Genomic DNA, 19815 nt, shown 5'->3' with positions numbered 1-19815 from the left:
AGCCTCCAAAATTGAATAGAAACATATCAATAGAGGGAGAAATGGGAATGCAACAAACATATGCAGGCATGGATACACCAGAAGGATGGGAGAAGCGAAAGAACTATGAAAAGGCTGCTACTCAAGAGACATTACTAAGAAAGGATAATGAAGATGCCTTTCCTTCGCAGATGGAGTCGGCGTGGCAGAAGAAAGTTGAAAAGGTGGAGGATGGATGGCAAGTTGTCAAGGGAAAAAAGGAGAGGCGGGGGGTGAAGGAGCCATTTGAGATGATTCTCCAGTCTCAGTCTCAGGGTAAAGGAAAGACATAGTTCCAAACTCTTGTTTTAGTTTATGGTTCTTCTAGTTGTTTTACTTTTTTTGGTTGGATGTTTATTCCCTCTTTGTTACTAGTTCGAGCCATGGTTAACCCGATTTTATCTTTCAATAAACTCTTATTATCAATTTTTTTAAAAATAGAATGTGCAAAAGAAAGAGGCAAGAAATCACCAAATGTAGACTAAAAACCTCTTTCTAAGACAATCATTGGATTTTTGCATGGAGCAACTAAAAAATTTCTCCATAATACAACTTGAGCAAGAAAAGAAAAATCCTCATGTCATCTAACAAGATTCACAAAATAAAAAAATAAAAAATCAAGTAAAATAATGTATTCAAATCAAAATACATCACTTAAATGAATACTAAGATTTTATCTAAGAGTAGGTCCACATGCTGTCACTAGGCTTATTTTGTTTAGCAAGCATTGCTCAAATTTTTTAGGAATAAAATGTGGAGTGGGTGGCCTCATGCAAACTCAATTTTACACCTATTAATTTGGATGTAAATTGTGATTAAAAATTTGGAGGGAAAATTTGATAGAAAATAAAAGAAAGAATTTGGTGGAAAATAAAGGAGGGAACGAATTTAATGAAGCCATCTTGTCCATATTTTCAATAAGCAATCGCTTTATTTTGAGTTCCCCTTCTTTTCCATAGCTTATTTTTATTTGCTAAAAAATAGGTGCTCCATGAAAATAGGAAAAGATTCTAAAATTTCCTTTTCCTCCAATTTTATTTTTTCATAGGAACATTTTATTGCTTAAATTTAAGCAGAAATTTCATTTAAGCATATTTTAATTGAAATCTTATTTAAAATTTAAAAATACAATCTAACTCAATAAAACAATCAACAAATTGCTGATTTTTTTAATTGTTTCAATGTTTTATTTGAACATTTGAAAGAAAAGTTGAATTTTAAAAAGTATTCATATGAAAGTAAGTTAATTTTTGATAAAAAAGATTTCAATCTATTTAAAATTTTGAATTTGAAATTAAGTATATATATTTTTTTACTTCTTAAGATCCATTCCGTTTCAAAATATAAGATTTGTTCAAATTGCTGTTTATGAAAATAATTACACAACAACATTTTATTTTCTCTTTTATGCCATCATTTCCAAGTTTATGTCTTCTATCAGCCTAATCTTAGAACCTTATTAAAATGCAATTGCTAGTTACACTAGTATAAATATCTAGATAAATCTATCTAAAGAAATGTTAATAGATATCCACTACAAAATAATTATAATTTAATTTACTACATCTAAAATTATTTATATTTCCTTTATCTTCATTTATTTAATTTTCTTTTTATTTTAATTTCTAAAAAAATTGAATGATTTATATCTCTAAATATTATAATTTAAACAAATATTTTATAAAAATATTTTATGTGATATTTATTAAATTATTTAAAAAAAAATATTCTATTTATAATAAGATTTAAATTTTTGACATGTAAATGATTGTGAAATTTAACTTGAAAAATAAAAATTAACATTAACAGACTCACACACCCCATTCCACCTATTCTGCCATTGTTGAATGCCTATTGACATTAAAAAGCCATTTAATATTTTTTCTTTAAAAACCCACCCTAATTCATTTGCTTGTTTTACCATACGACATTTCTCGTCGAGAACACTAGCCTGCTCTTCTCCTTCTTCACGATGAACAACATCATCTTCCGCAGACTGCGTGTTGTTGAAGCATCTCTTCATTTCCGCAATGTTTTCTCAACTGAATCTCATTCGCAGACCCTCTTTTCACAATTTGCCTCCACCAAACTTAACCTCTGTGAGACCGACATCACTCGGATGCTCAAGCTGCTGCCCAGATTGAAAAACCTTCGAACCCTCGACAAAGTAGAGGACATCGTTCACTCGTTGAAGAAGCACGGCTGCACTGAAGTCCAAATTGCCCAACTTATTACGAGAAATCCTAAGTTGTTGTGCCATAGCCTCGAGAACCACACTCTTCCTAGGATGGAGTTTCTGAAGAATTTATTTGGGTCAGAGGAAATGCTTGTTAAAGTCCTGTTAAGATCAAAAAGACTTCTCAATTTCAACTTGGAGCATACATTGAAGCCCTCGCTTGCTTTCTGGAAAGGATGGGGTTCTTCTGGGACGGGGCTCTTAAGCTTCTTACTGGTACATCCAGATGTTCTCGGTCGAGCAGCATTAGTCCCCGCACAAGTGGATCTCATCAATAGGATTGGCGCTGACCAAGAGAGCACCGCGTACAAATATATTGTGAATAAAGTTGCTAGGAGCCGCGTCGAAACATTGGAGGCCAAGATTGAGAATTTAAAATTCTGTGGGCTCTCGGCCGAAGAATCCTTACAAGTAGTTAGAGCTTTTCCTTCAGTCTTTAGCTTGTCGAAGGAAGATGTTAGCGAAAAGATTAACTTTGTAGTTACTAACATGGAGCAACCTGCAAATTATGTAGTGAAGCACCCCTCTTTGTTGCAAAACAGCTTGGAGAAGACTATGAGACCCAGGTTTTTGGTTTGGCAGAAAATCCAATCCATCAGTGCCTTGGAGCCCCCTCTTTTGACTGTATTGACGATGCCAAAGACAAGATTTTTTAACAGAATTGTAAAAGAGCATCCTGAATCTGAAAGGCTGTGGGCTATTTATGAAAATGCCATCTCTAGTGCTTCCAACCGCACAAAGAAATAACAAAACGAACTATTGCATGGAGTAAATGAGAACTAGGTATCAAAAACCACACAAATTTATATCTCTACTTGCTGGCAGAAGGCGAGACAGAAAATTCTCTATATTCAACAAGAGGAGCTGTGTAGGTAGATATTTCCCTGTGCCCTGCGTTCTGTGCGCAGTGGCTCTTATAGCAAGTTTTACATTGCTGTCATTGAATTTTTAATGTTAGTTGATTGCTATCACTGCAGTCGTTTAAGTGTGATGTAACTGGTGAATATTTAATAGATAGAAGCTCTTTAACATCTGAGAGCTATGTGATCAATATTATCACTATGTTCCAAATGGGAATCATGCTAGTGCAAGAAGTGAATCCTTGTACATCATGTTCAACAAACAAGTTTTTCAGACCTTTTTGTTTGCAGGTATTGTAATAATAGGTTTGATTTAGAACCATTTATAGCACCACAGATAGTTTTTATTTAGATGTCTTATAAGTAGACTACATGAAATTAGTAAACTAGAACATCATGGTTTTCCCTTTACAGAGGAAGTTCATCATCAATTGGTGTTACATCCCAATTTTTGTCCTAAAAATTTTAAGCTAATATAGCCATTGAACCAAAACTAATTTTTCTTGTTCAAGTGAAATCAGTTCATAATAGTCGTTGTTATTTCAAGGTAGTTATAGCCGTTGTTTATTTATTCATGTTCATGTGAAATTGAAGTAGTTATATTTTAGCCATTACATTAATCTAATTATCATATAAAACTGAGTTAGTTAAATCTAACCGTTGTGTTCATGTGAAATGAGTTAGTTAAATCTAACCATTGTGTTCATGTGAAATGAAGTCAGTTAACTCTAGCCGTTGTGTTCATATGAAAAGAAGTCAGTTAAATTTAGCCGTTGTACATTTACAATGAATGAGTTAGTATTTATAATGAAATTTTTTAACGATTTTATCTAACAAATTATGAATCATGAGTTGATGTTTTGGTGAGAATGTTGATTTTAAAGTTGTAGGATGAAAATTGGAGAGAGAGGGGAAGCATTACGAAATGAGGTCATCGGAATGGGATGGTCATAAGATTCAGTCATTAAGAATGACAGGGTTGACCTAAAAATGGCCCTGGCAAGTTTATTAGGTCTTGACAATAAATTCCTTGGTGGAATCCGCATGAGCTAAAATTAAAAACTAAAAACAATATAAATTTAAAAAAAATAAACAAAATTCTTACCTTAATTAAATTTATCAAACAATAATATTACTTAATATTATTTTACTCTCTTGATTAAGATCATAAATAAATAAATACAAAGTGGCACCATTACATTAGAATTATTAATCCAATAATGCCACCTTGCATATACGTATTTATAAACTTAATGAAGATGATAAAATAATATAAAATAATATTATTAATCTGACCTTCATCTTTCCTCTTCGTTTCATTTTCTTTTTCCCTCTTTTCTTATTTGTTCTTTTCAAAACGAATTGATAAAGAATTCGAAATGTAATTTGTAACGACAGGAAGCTGTAAGGACAAGTTAACTTAATAAATAATTCATAGTCTTGTCGTGTATCAACATTCTTTGAATCTGACTCTCTACCCTTCCTTGCGACTTCTCTCTGTGATTAATTTTTATCTACTAAGGTGCCGTCAATACACGTTTTCCATCCTTTTTCATCCCATCACCTCTTGTATCCTTGTGGGAGTTTGAGAAGGAAGTGTTGAACTCGGTAAAAGCAAATCATTAGCAGAGCTTTGTGTCACGTAAGAAGACAAATTGCAATTCCTTTATTTTATTTTCCTTATATCATGTCTAAGCTGAGTCGACTTTGTTCTATTTCTTTTTGTTTATGCCTTGCAAATAAAAATATAGCAAGCCGTCTATCATATGAATTATTTTGAGTAGTCGTAACCCTTCTTAGAGTCTATGTTTTCATCCACGTGAATAGCAATAGGACAAAAACCTCAGTTGAGTACAAACGCATGTCTAGAGCAATACAAATCAGTCATGTGTTTAGTATAATTAAGCATGCCAATTCTAGTGAATAAAGTCTGAAGATTCATCTTTGACATTGTACTTTTAATCTCTGAAAATATGACATAATAACTGATAACAGTTTAAGAGCACAAAGGATATCACCCGGCCAATGCCAGAAAAGGTGATGAGGGTGCAAGATTGCAAATAAGGATAAATGTTCAGGTACCAATGAGTCACATGCATGATGGCTTGAATTATGGTGATGAGGTGTAGATGAACCTGTTAAAAATAAAACAAGAATGAAATCAGTAAGTGAAACTACACAAATAAATCTAATGCATTTAGCTCATGCAATTCCACTTTAGAGAATTAGTTGTCAAGCTGAGTGGTGGAGATCGGGTTATAAACCCACATCTGAAATCCTTGGCCAGGGTGGTAATAGGTAGTCTTGCCACAACAATTGATCGTGTTGTTGTCCTGATGCTTCAATTATTCATCTGAATAGATGTTGGGACCTCAACCCACCTGAATACTCCGATGGCTGGATCAATGAACGTCCCATGCCTGACCTTAGGGTAGGGAGGGCCGTTCTGTTAATTTAGAACTTGTGGGGATAAGTAAAAAAGTCCGCGGTTGGGAGGTTAAGCCTATGATAATGCTTCTTCTCTCACCAAAGTCAGAGCTTGGACAACCAATCTATAAAGTCGGCCAACTAAAAACAGTATGTTCTAATTAACTTTTAAGATAGTGATTTTTTTTAAAACTAAAAGTTTCTTTTACTGAAAGTTAGATGTTATCCTAAAAATCTAGTTAGTTGTTCATGAGCTTTTAATTACATATTCATTTTTGTAATCTATGAGTAGTTTAGATTTACTTTCAGCTGATTATAACAAATATTATTTATTGACAAACTTGATTGAATAGAATGGCAATGTAGATTAAATTCAGTTTCTAACCGTTTTTGAATTTTATGTCATTGTATATTATAATCAGTTAGTTTAATACTGAAATTAGGTAGTAAGAAATCCAGCTGTTACATATGGTATCAGAGCGTTGGGTTCAACACTGAACCTAGGGCACATCAGCTTCCTAAAATCTAATAATAAAAATGAATAAAAACGAATACAGGATGCTAGTACGTAGAACACCTCGCAAGAAAACATATCATCCTATTTTTCCTTATTTCATCAAGAATATGACTAAGTACAATTATTCTTGTTGTTTTGAGCCTCAAGATGAAGAAACACTGAGCCAAGCCATTCAATGTATGAAGAAGGAGAGAATTTGATGGACCCCTGCCAAGAAGGCAGCATATAGGAATAAACTAATTCAGGACTAGAAAGCTCGGTAGAGTAATCCCCTCCTCCATGTTCATACATCGTGGATGGTACGAGACATGTACCAGGCAAAACTAGAAGCTATAAAACAAAAACAAAATATTCTATGGATGTAAACTACCTCAATAGAGGAATTTTGTAAATAAAGAATTGCTTTGTTGAGCAATGGAAATCTTTCTTTGTTGAGCAATGGAAATAAAACTTTGCTTTGTTGAGCAATGGAAATGAAAATTTTGCTTTGTTGAACAATGGATCTAATTTTGTAAATAAAAATTGCTTTGTTGAGCAATGGAAATGAAAATTTGCTTTGTTGAGCAACAAATATAATTTTGTAAACAAAGATTTGCTTAGTCGAGCAATATAAATATCTGCTTATCTTTTTATTGGAAAACAATGAGAAATTTTAAACAATAGAAATGAAAATTTTCTTTTTGAGCAATGAAAAACTAAAACTATAAATTGAATTGTGTAAACTAGTAGGTGAAAGACCTGAAATACAACATGAGTAACAATGAGAATGTGGAAAATCGAGAGATAGTTCATGAGAACCATCAATCCTCTAATGAACTACTACTTCAAATTTTACAAGAAACACAACTAAAACTAGAAACTATGAAGAGAAGAATGAGCGAGATGGCAGCCTAGATGGGGCAACATCGTGAGGAAATGCAAGACACACCTAGAACCGAGACAGAAGTCTCAAGCCATAATAAAATCCCCTCCCCAAAACAAGATGATAAACAAAAGAAAAAGGAAGTCGTGGCTGACTTAGCAGCAGATATTAAAAAAATTAAACCCCCTAAGTTCTTTGGTACTGAGTCAGGAGAAGAAGCCGAGGCATGACTGACATAGATGGAACAATACTTTGAGATCCGAAACTTTTCAGAAACCTCAAAGGTAGTTTGGGGTATATATCAATTCACTTGACAAGCAACAACTTGGTGGGGAAACACCAAGGTGGAAATGAATATTAGATCCACTGACATTACATGGGAAAAATTTGTAGACATATTTAGAATACTATGGTTGCCTCAAACTTTCTTTGACCAGAAACTCATGGAATTTCAGAATTTGAAACAAGGGGATTTGTCAGTTCATAGATATTGGGAGAAATTTACCAGGCTACTTAAATACATACCACCCTATCAACAAGATATCAACCTAAAGGTAAGAAAGTTTATTATGGGATTGAATAACAGAATAGGGGGAGCTGTAGATGTCGTTTCACTGCGAACCATGGAAGAAGCTTTGGAAAAAGCTGTTTGACAAGAACATAAGGTTAAAAAGGATGATTCTATTTGGGACAGTAAGAGAAAGACCAATTGGAATTCAGAAGGTGTTGAATTTGGACCACCAAGGAAACAATTTAAGGACTTTAAGAACAATAAACCTGAAAACAAAAGTAGTGAAAATAGAAACATTCAAGGAAGAGGACCACTGGGGGGTTGTTATATCTGCAAAGGGAATCACTATAGGAGACAGTGCCCTAACCTTAATCAGTCACAACACTCACCATTGCCACAACAACAACAGGTTTTTCAGTAGAGAATTCACGCAGCCTTAAATAACAGATAGGCGGAGCAATAGATAGGTCCTATCGAGACATTGGGTAAGATTTATGGAAACCCTGTCACTATACTCATTGATACTGGAGCAACTGAATGTTTTATATCACCTAGATTGTTAAGTAGATTTTCAAAAAGAATTGGTTTTATGGCAAAACCATGGATGGTCAAATATGCAAACCAGTCAAGGGCCAAGGTAGAGCAATGCCTGTTTGAAGCTCAGGTTGATTTTCCAAACTTCTCTACAGAATTGAATTTATATGTAGCCTCATTAGGATCTTATGACATTATTATTGGAATAAATTGGCTTAATGAACATAAGGCTAAGGTAGATTGCCTTGCCAAAATTGTCAATTGTGTGGATGATAGAGGTAGACCCACAAGTATTTCATGGGTCAAACATGAAATTAGAGCCTAATAGATTTTGGCAATGCAACTTAAGAGATACAGAATGAAAGGTTGTGAAATTTTCGCAGTGAAGGTTGAAGATACAAGAGAAACCACATATGGGGATGATTATATCTATGAAGATGGAGAAATTAAGCAAAAACTAAAAGAATCATTCGAAGAAAAATATCCCTATTTGAAAGACTATCAAGATGTATTTCCTGAAGAACTCCCTGGTTTATCCCCTTCCCAGAAATTTGATTTTACTATAGACTTTATACCAGGAGCAGAATCTGTATCCCCCATATAGGATGACCACCATAGAGCTAATGGAATTACGGATACAATTGTAGGATATGTTGGATAAGAAGATGATTCGACCTAGCGTCTCGCCATGGGGAGCCCCTCTGTTATTTGTAAGAAAGAAGGATGGAACCATGAGACTGTGCATAGACTACATAATGCTTAATAAAGTCACTATCAAAAATCGATACCCATTACCCAAGATAGATGATCTCTTCAATCAAATGAAGGGTGCGATTGTGTTTTCAAAAATTGACTTAAGATCAGGTTACCATCAACTGCGAATTAAGGAAGAAGACATACACAAAACCGCTTTCAGAATTAGGTATGGACATTATGAGTTCACGGTGCTACCATTGGGTTAACTAATGCCCATGCAGCCTTCATGAACCTAATGAATAGTATATTTTATGATTGTTTGGACAAATTGTGTTGGTATTTATAGATGATATTCTTATATATTCTAAAAATGAGGAAGAACACTAGAAACATTTAGAGAGTATTACAGAGACTTAGAGAACATAAGTTATAAGAGAAATTATCAAAGTGTGCCTTTTACCTGAAAGAAATATAGTACCTAGGGCATATAATTTTAGCACAAGGCATATCAGTCGATCCATCTAAGATTAAAGCAATTAAGGAATGACCCATACCTAGAAATGTATCTGAAGTCAGGAGTTTCATGGGGTTAGCTGGATTTTAAAGAAAATTTGTTAGGAACTTTTCAAGAATAGCTTATCCAATCACATCACTTCAGAGAAAGGGGAAGAAATTTGTTTGGATAGAAAAATGTCAATCAACTTTTGAGTTTTTGAAAGAAAAATTGACTACTACACCTATTTTAAGGGTACCTGATCCACAGAAACCATTTGTGGTAATCACTGATGCTTCAGGTGAAGGATTGGGGGGTGTTAATGCAAGAAGAACAAGTCATTGCCTATCAATCTAGGAAGTTGAAAAATTATGAGCAAAATTATGCACCACACGAATCTGGAATTAGCAGCCATAGTCCATGCTTTGCAAATGTGGAGACATTATCTAATTGGGAAACCTTTTGAGCTTCGATCCAATCACCAAAGCTTAAAATATATTTTCACTTAGCAAAATTTGAATGCAAGACAAAGGAGATGCTTAGAATTTTTGGCAGATTATGAGTTTGACATAAGTTACATCAAGGGGAAAGAGAATAAGGTGGCTAATGCATTAAGTCGAAGAAGACATATTTCAGCAATGACTAAGGTAAAATTTCAGTTGAGGGATCAAATCTTACAACATTTAGAGCATGACGAATTTTATGAAGAAATCAGCATGGCACTTATTAGAGATCCACAAGACCCCAAATATTCAGATTTTAATTTAGAAGATGATGGATTGTTGAGATATCACCACAAAATTTATGTACCCAATCATCCTGAGCTGTGAAGATTAATTTTAGGAGAGTATCATTCAGCCCCATATTCAGGACATCCGGGGGTAAAAAAAATGTTATCTGACATAAAACCCTTATACTTTTGGAAGGGAATGAAAAGAGAGATAATTGAATATGTAGCAAGTTGTTTAGAATGTCAGAGAGTGAAAGCGGGATATAGATACCCAGTAGGATTGTTGCATCCAAACGAGGTACTCGAATGGAAGTGGCAAGTAATATCCATGGACTTTGTACAGGGGTTGCCTATGACCAGGAATCGACATAACACTATTTTGGTCGTGGTTGATAGATTGACTAAGGTTGCACATTTTATTCCAGGAAGTGTATCCGAAGGAGCACCTGAGATAGCCCATAAATTCATAAAAGAAATATTCAGATTACATGGGGTACTAGAGAAAATTATTTCAGATCGAGATACGAGGATAACTTCTAGATTTTGGAAGACATTATTTTCAGCCTTAGGCACTAAATTGAATATAAGTTCAGCTTATCATCTTGAGATAGATGGTCAGATAGAACGAGTAAATCAGGTACTAGAAATTCAACTCATACCAGTCTTCGATTAAAATGGCCCCTTTTGAAGCCTTGTATGGCCGTAAGTGCAGAACCCCTGTAAGCTGGAATCGATTAGAGGACAGGGTCATTGTTGGGCCGGAAATGCTTCAAGAGATGGAAGAACAAGTACTTCAGATCCGCCAGAGGTTGAAGGAAGTTAATGACAGGCAAAAAAGCTATGCTGATGCGAAAAGAACACCCAGAGAATTTACAGTAGGGGACAAGGTGTTACTAAGAGTTAAGCCTCAGAAGAGTACTATTAAGTTTGGCAAGAATGCTAAATTGGCTCCCAGACATGTAGTACCTTTCGAAGTTTTGGAGGTTGTTAACCTAGTGGCCTACATGATTGCTTTACCTCCAGCCCTTGCCAGGATGCATAACGTCTTCCATGTGTCTTACCTTAAGAAGTTTGTTAGTCACCATGAACACATGATTGATTGGAAACTATTGTAGGTGTGAGACCCAGGGGTGGTAGAGGTAAAACCGCTCAGAATACTCGAGGTACATAAGCTGTGCTTACGAAATCAAGAGGTAACTCAGTGCAAGGTCCAGTGGGACCAGTATACAGAGGATAATGCTACATGGGAAGACTATCATGACATTTTTCAGAAATATCCCTATTTGTTTTCGAAAACTGGGAACTGAATATTTCGTTTCTTTTATTTTAAATCTTTAAAAATAGTTTTTATATTATTTCATCGTGGACGATGAAAAACCTAAGGGGGTGGGTATGTTACTTCCCAATTTTTGCCCTAAAATTTTTAAGCTAATATAGCCGTTGAACCAAAAATAATTTTTCTTGTTCAAGTGAAATCAATTCATAATAGTCATTATTTCATGGTAGTCATTGCTGTTGTTTATTTATTCATGTTCATGTGAAATTGAAGCAGTTATATTTTAGCCATTACATCGATCTAATTATCATATGAAACTGAGTCAGTTAAATCTAACCGTTCTGTTCATGTGAAATGAGTCAGTTAAATCTAACCGTTGTGTTCATGTGAAATGAGTCAGTTAAATCTAGCCCTTGTGTTCATGTGAAATGAAGTCAGTTAAATCTAGCCATTGTGATCATGTGAAATGAAGTCAATTAAATCTAGCCGTTGTGATCATGTGAAATGAAGTCAGTTAAATTTAGCCATTGTACATTTACGATGAATGAGTTAGTATTTATAATGAAATTTCGTAACGATTTTATCTAACAAATTATGAATCATGAATTGATGTTTTGGTGAGAATGTTGATTTTAAGGTTGCAGGATGAAGACCGGAGAGAGAGGGGAAGTATTACGAAATGAGGTCATCGAAATGGGATGGTCATAAGATTCAATCATCAGGAATGACAGGTTTGACCTAAAAATCGCTTTGGCAAGTTTATTAGGTCTTGACAATAAATTCCTTGGTGGAATCCACATGAGCTAAAATTAAAAACTAAAAAAAATATAAATATTAAAAACTAAACAAATTTCTTACCTTAATTAAATTTATCAAACAATAACATTACTTAATATTATTTTACTCTCTCGATTAAGATCATAAATAAATAAATACAAAGTGGCACCATTACATTAGAATTATTAATCCAATAATGCCACCTTGCACATACGTATTTATAAACTTAATGAAGATGATAAAATAATATTATTAATCTGACCTTTAATCTTTCCGCTTCGTTTCATTTTCTTTTTCCCTCTTTTCTTATTCGTTCTTTTCAAAACAAATTGATAAAGAATTCGAAATGTAATCTGTAATGACAAGAAGCCGTAAGGACAAGTTAATAAATAATGCATAGTCTTGTTGTGTATCGGCATTCTCTGAATCCGACTCTCTACCCTTCCTTGCGACTTCTCTCTGTGATTAATTTTTATTTGCTAAGGTGCCGTCAATACACGTTTTCCATCCTTTTTCATCACATCACCTCCTGTATGCTCGTGGGACTCTGAGAAGGAAGTGTTGAACTCGGGAAAAGAAAATCAACAACAGAGCTTTGTGTCATGTAAGAAGACAAATTGCAATTCCTTTATTTTATTTTCCTTATATCACGTCTAAGCTGAGTCGAATTTGTTCTATTTCTTTTTGTTTATGCCTTGCAAATAAAAATATAGCAAGCTGTCTATCATATGAATTATTTTGAGCTGTCATAACCCTTCTTAGAGTCTGTGTTTTCATCCATGTGAATAGCAATCAGACAAAAACCTCAGCTGAGTACAAACGCATGTCTAGAGCAATACAAACCAGTCATGTGTTTAGTAAAATCAAGTATGCCAATTCTAGTGAATAAAGTTTGAAGATTCATCTTTAATACTTTACTTTTAATCTCTGAAAATATGACATAATAACTGATAATAGTTTAAGAGCACCAAGGATATCACCCGGCCAATGCCAGAAAAGGTGACGGGGGTGCAAGATTGCAAATAAGGATAAATGTTCAGACACCAATGAGTCACAGGCATGATGGCCCGAATTATGGTGATGAGGTGTAGATGAACCTGTTAAAAGTAAAACAAGAATGAAATCAGTAACTAAAACTACACAAATAAATCTAATGCATTTATCTCATGCAATTCCACTTTAGAGAATTAGTTGTCAAGCTGAGTGGTGGAGATCGGGTTATAAACCCACATCTGAAATCCTTGGTCAGGGTGGTAATAGGCAGTCTTGCCACAACAATTGATCGTGTTGTTGTCCTGATGCTTCAATTATTCATTTGAATAGCTGTTGGGACCTCAACCCACCTGAATACTCCGATGGCTGGATCAATGAACGTCCCATGCCTGACCTTAGGGTAGGGAGGGCCGTTCTATTAATTTAGAACCTATGGGGATAAGTAAAAAGGTCCGCGGTTGGGAGGTTAAACCTATGATAATGCTTCTCCTCTCACCAAAGTCAGAGCTTGGACAACCAATCTATAAAGTTGGCTAGCTAAAAACAGTATGTTCTAATTAACTTTTAAGATAGTGATTTCATTTTAAACTGAAAGTTTCTTTTTCTGAAAGTTAGATGTTATCTTAAAAATCTAGTTAGTTGTTCATGAGCTTTTAATTACATATTCATTTCTTTAATCTATGGTTAGTTTAGATTTACTTTCAGCTGATTATAACAAATATTATTTATTGACAAACTTGATCGAATAGAATGGCAATGTAGATTAAATTCAGTTTCTAACCGTTTTTGAATTTTATGTCATTGTATATTATAATCAGTTAGTTTAATACTGAAATTAGGTAGTAATAAATCCAGCTGTTACAATTGGACAACATTACAAAGCATTCTTGTTTGGAAATCAGATGATAAATGGTTTTAACTTTTAAGCAGAGTTTTGAGACTGACACTGACCAGTAATTTTCAGGTTCTGGCATGACAAAATAAAAAACGGCATTTCAAGATAAATTGGATTTTGTTGTTTTCAGTTTAGAACAACATCAATTACATGAATAGAATATGAAAATCCTCTAAAAATATGGATCAAGTTAGAAACATTAAAATCTTAATAGGTTGCTAGATTTCACCTAGGAGATACCCAGTTTTAGAAACTGTCCAAGATTCAACGAATTTGAGAGCATACATTTAGAAAACATGGCTTCACTGAAGCCCAATTGCTAAAATAATGAACAAAGGTCCAGGGCATTGGAATTTTAGAAAGAAAATTGGAACCTAAGCTCAAAATACTGGAAGATTTTCGGTTTTGTGGATCAAAATCTTGTCATGGTTTTGATGGGCAATTTATGCATTTTGTGCCACAGACTGAACAGCAACCTACTTCCCAAGATGATGTTTCTGAAGAATGTAAATCATTCCCAGGATATGCTCGTTAAAGCCCTGTTATTAGCACCAATAATTATCAGTTATAGCTTGGAGAAGACCCTGAAGCTGTTGTGTACTTTCTCGGAAGGATGAGGTTTTTGTGGGATGGAGCCCTTATGCCTCATAGAGGTATATCTGTGAGTTTCTGTTACTCACTCCTCTCAAATCCGCACATCTGGAACTCATTCACAACATTATTGGTGACAAAGAAAGCAAAATGTTCAAATGTATTTACTATTTAGGTATAGTGGCTGTGAGCCACATGGAAATGTTCCAAGATAGAGAATTCCAAACTCTGCAGATTCTCGGCTGAAGAAATCTGGCAACTATTTGGACCCTCAAGTCCTTTCTTACTAATTAATATCATGGAGCTCCCTGCACATTATTTACTGACGCACCTTATGGTATTACTGCCTCAATTTAGAAAAGGCCGCAAGGCCCAGTTGGGAGAAAATCAAATCCATCAATGACTTCAACCTTCCTTGTTTAATGTTATTGAGGATGACAGAGGCAATGTTTGTTAGTAATACAATAAAAGGGTATTCTGAACTAAAACATTACAGGCAATTTATGAAAATGCCATCTCTAATTGATGCAGCTTAACAATTGATAATCCAGAAAAGATTGTCAATTGTTGCATTAGAGATCACAAAAATTAGATGTTTTGAAATACAAGCACTCAAATATTGAAACAAAGTTAAATCATGCAAAGCACTGACATTAAATAGCACACAGGCTGATCTCCTTGGTATTAATTCAAGAACTTTCTACATTCAATAAGCTTCAGGAGCAATCATCCAGCCAATCTCTTTTTCTTTAACTATGCAACTTCTCTAACCTTGTACACTTCGCAAATCTAACCAAAACATGCTATTACCAGCTTAAGTCATCTGAAGTCTCATTCCATTCTATCTAGATATACTCCTTTTGGTGCCCAAGTACCTAGCTTTTGTTAAGAATATTAGCTTAACGAAATAATAATTGTGTGTTTCATGTATGATGATAAATCAGTATATTAACACACACACACACATACTTCTTATCACTATTCTGAATACCGATCAAGTTTATTATAGTCTGAATACTGTCAAAGTATACAGTGATCTGATATTCATTACTTGTATAGACTATAACATGAACTGATACAGTGATCGGACACTAGCCTTAAATAAGGTTTAGTTTATGTTAAATATTATTGCACTTGATCGATGCTTCTTTATAGGTTTTAGTTATGTGTTGATGTATGGTTATGTAACGCCCCGCCAAGGGACCCAAAAGAATTAACCTAAAGTTTCACTAAGTTTGCTAAACATTTTTTTTTTAAAAGTAAGAATGTATAACATACACATCAAACACATAGTAGCGGAAGCAATAACATGTAATCATCGATAACCATACTTTGCAAGTTACATTTCTTAAAGATCCCAAGATGTTGAGTCACGTTTAAAGTTAATTAATTCTAAGTCTAACAACTATCACATACATAAGAAAGAATAATCAGAAGTCCCATGTCCATATAATACATTTGTTCCAAATGCCTCTTGGCAAATTAATTCGGAATGCTCAATCATCCACTGTACAAGTCACAGGGTATGAAAGGCTTAAAAGAATATACATATGTAAAGATAAAGATACAACATCCTCAAATCCATGATACAAAGTACAGTAAAAATATATGAAACTATTCACTGTACATGATACATCCATACATCCATAATGATAAAACATCTATCATAAAATCTAACCATCCAACATAATAATCCAAGAACATAGTGAAGGTAAATGCCAATCACGAAAACTCCAGCCACGGTGACCACGGAACGGATCTCAATGGTAAGAGTAAAAGCACTACCACCCGACCGTGTGGAACCTAAATGGTCCACTCCCACCGTGCTGAGGAGATAGTCTCAAGTCCCAAATAGGATAACAAAACCTATAATCATAAATACTCTCTAAGCCCAGGAAATCCTATAAGTATGCTAACTCAAGGGTTCCTAAAAAGATCGACATCTAAATCCCAGAGGTACCACAAGACATGTAGGAAACCTAATATGCAAGCGGGAAAGTGTCATCGCAAAAGTCACGTAGAAGTTACCCGAGTAATCCCTTAGGAATCCCGGGTCTCTACTGATCCTGCGGCCACTAGTATCCTCTCGTACTGACGAGGCCTACTATGGAATGCAAGGTCGTAACCAAGCGTTCTCTCTACCCCATCCTAGTCTGTACTAGCACTCAAAGCATGGGAGAGAACATACAATTATCTTGTTAGGTTCATTTTCTCCCATTTAGTGTAAATGTTTTCACTTATTAAATCAACTTACAATGGGTTACTCCAGGCAGCCTCTTAGGGCCCCGATCCCCATTGCAAGCCACTTCCCGACAATACACATAGATAACCTACCCTAGGCTCATGAAATTACAAATCAAGAATCATAATAAAATCACCTCAGTCCTATACAAGCAACTGAAAAACATCACAAAAAGATAAGCCACAAAATTACATCAGTTCTTCATGAGCAACAGATAAGTATCAAATAATAATCATATGATCACGACAGTTCTCTATCAGCAACTGAAGGCATCAATGATAAATCACAAAATCCAATGGTTCTCCAATGAGCAACCAGAAAGTATCCCAATAGTAAATTATAATACTGATCGAAGACTCCAAAATGGTCAAGTCAAAACATGACATCATCAAGAACATAACAAACACTTCAGTCCTCTCAAGCGACCGAAAAGCAATCCAAGTATAACTAATCGAGACTCAAAAATGGTTATCAAATATAACTGATCGAGACTCGAAAATGGTTAAGTCAGGTATCTCAAATACATACACCTCAGCTTCACACAAGGAACTGGAAAGTAATAACAAACAGTAAATACAATCATGCCATAGAGCACTTCATCACATTACCGTGGTCGGGTTAAAAAAGATCGAGACCAAATCATCATGACATCACATTCACAACCCCGAGCCTCTGGTAACAACCTAAACTGGTCAACGCTAAACCAACCCCATAACACTCAAAGCACAAAGAAAACATCAAAGTCTCAGAGATTGGATTTGAAAGTATATTATTGAGTTAAGGTAAGGTTTATGTTTCAGATTAATGTCGAATTCAAGTAACTAGGTTTTCATAACTACCCCTTACGATTAACCCATTTCTATAATAACTTCCATTAAGTCAATATTCCAAATCTATCATTTAATCAATTAATATTCATTATTAATTAACTTTAATTAAACTAATTTTAATTAAATTAATCAATAATCATTTGTTCTAATTACTTATTTTAATCTATTTATTAATTGTTAATTTATTAATATTTAACCCAAAATTATTAATAAATTAATATTTACAAACTATGTTAAATGTATTATTATTTAATTATTAAATACTAATAAAGATTAAAATATTTATTAATTAATATATATTAAAATTTATTAATTAAAAATTTTAATTAAAATAAAATTTATTATTATTTTTTTTATAAATAATAAAATTTATAAATATAAAAAAACGAAATAACAAAATAGCCTTTAAAATCCACGTTTAAAGCTCGTCGGCTCTGCCGCAGGCCTGCGGCAGCAGGTACTCTGTACCTGCGACGCAGGTACTGTCAGCTCCGCCGACCGTGGGGGTGGGCACGGGATAATTCCCTCCCCCCCACTAATAACATATGAATTTTTTTTTTTTTTTAATATATTATATATATATATATATATAAAACAAAAGAATACCATTTCGTTATTAATAAGATTTTTATTAATAAACAAATTAATTAAGAATATATATATATATATATATATATATATATATATATATATATATATATAATTTCTTTTAATATATATATATAAATAAAAGTATTGAAAAATTGGTTCCCTTCTTTAAATTGATATAGAAAATATAGTCAACCATTCGAACTTCTAATTTAGAATTTCAATATTAGATTCAACCCTTCCCATTTAAATCTTATGTATACAGAAGTTTATTGACAAGCATATGATAAATTCCAATATCGTAATGTTTTAACATTCATCACAGAGAATTCCAGATTTACAAACCCCAGACACGAAGAAGACAGGAAAGGATAATTGCGTATTTAATCGATAATAAAAAACACAAGACCCTACCTGATCCTGATGCTATTATGCAATCTCCAAGAACTGTAAGAGAATTCGCTCCTCTCAGTAACCTTCTTCCGAAAATCTTCCTTTGGTATTAGCCTTCTGAAATTCGCTTCCAAAAGTTGTCTCCCAAAAATTCCCGTCCAAAAACGTGTCCCAATTCGTGTCCCCCAAGAATGAACCCCCAATGTTGTGATAAGCAAATTTTCTCCTCAAACTGGGGCACTTAATTGTGCGTTCACCCGAGAAGACTCTTTGCACAACTGAGTTAACTCCAAATAAACCTTTATTATCTTTTCTTTTATTTTGCATTCAATTTTCATGCACATTAAGTTGAATTATTAAATAACTTTATTTAATATTCCACTTGACTTCTATTTTAAATTAATTTATTACTTAAATCTCATGTGCACTTCATGAAATTAAAATAACATTATTAATTTCTATTATTTAATCTTTTAATTTATTACTCAAATTTAAACTCATGCTTAGATCATGCGATCTAGAATTCTTAATAATTTAATGTCTTTCAACTTTTTAAATTAATTTTAGAAACTTAATTGATAACATATTTAATTAATTTAATTAACAATAATATTTAGCATTTATTTAAAAATGAACTCCAATATATTATTATTAAATTAAATAAATATTATCCTGTTCTAAATTTATCTTTGAACTTTAATTTCCAAATTTAATTCTTTTATTTAATTAATTTCTCAATTAATTAAATATTAAAGATATCATATTAATTCTCCATTAAATTAAATCATTAATTAATCTTTTTAATTAGACTTAATTAATAGAAAATACATTAAGGACTCATATAACAACATACGAAAACTCTACATAGAAAAACATATACTAAATCAAAACAAAAAGGGTTATAATCACGAAATTACATCATTTGATGCATTCGGAGGGTACTTAACTCAGATACTTGTCCTAATTATCAATTAGGACAATTGGCTAAAAGGTTTAGGAATTGGACTTAAGAGTTTATCTCCCCTCTCTTACCATTGAGACAGTGCGATAGGGTACGCTCATCCTGACAATTCAGGGAAGTCGATACTCGGTACCTGCAACCTGCATAAAATCCACGCATGTACAAACACAATATTCTAAGCTAAACAGACAATGGTAGGAAGTGGTGCATCGTGTAGATCCCGACTAGCAGGTGACTACGACTCCCTTCCTTAATCACATCAGAAACACCATACATAAATAAAAACAAACACGCATACCATACACATGCAGTATGGGGTAAGTATCCATAAGAAAGCACGTGTGATAATAAACCATCTAACTAATCATCATCGATAACTGAAAAC

The 19815-nt window shown here is 33.7% G+C and overlaps 1 protein-coding gene across 1 annotated transcript in view; it reads left to right on the top strand.

Annotated features, from left to right (window-relative positions):
- The first annotated feature begins 1921 nt into the window (after nucleotides 1-1921).
- LOC149553613 (transcription termination factor MTERF8, chloroplastic-like) overlaps nucleotides 1922-19815 on the top strand; it is a 36175-nt gene continuing 18281 nt past the window's right edge. Inside the window, exon 1 of the mRNA XM_089789029.1 lies at nucleotides 1922-3126. Coding sequence (XP_089645155.1) covers nucleotides 1991-3001 — 1011 coding nt within the window. The 5' untranslated portion in view covers nucleotides 1922-1990 and the 3' untranslated portion in view covers nucleotides 3002-3126. The remainder of the gene's footprint in view (nucleotides 3127-19815) is intronic.

This window comes from Cupressus sempervirens, chromosome 6 (assembly GCF_028749045.1).
Source record: "Cupressus sempervirens isolate cs-2001-9-10 chromosome 6, ASM2874904v1, whole genome shotgun sequence".
Lineage (NCBI taxonomy): Eukaryota > Viridiplantae > Streptophyta > Pinopsida > Cupressales > Cupressaceae > Cupressus > Cupressus sempervirens.
This window is presented reverse-complemented; position numbering and strand designations above follow the sequence as displayed.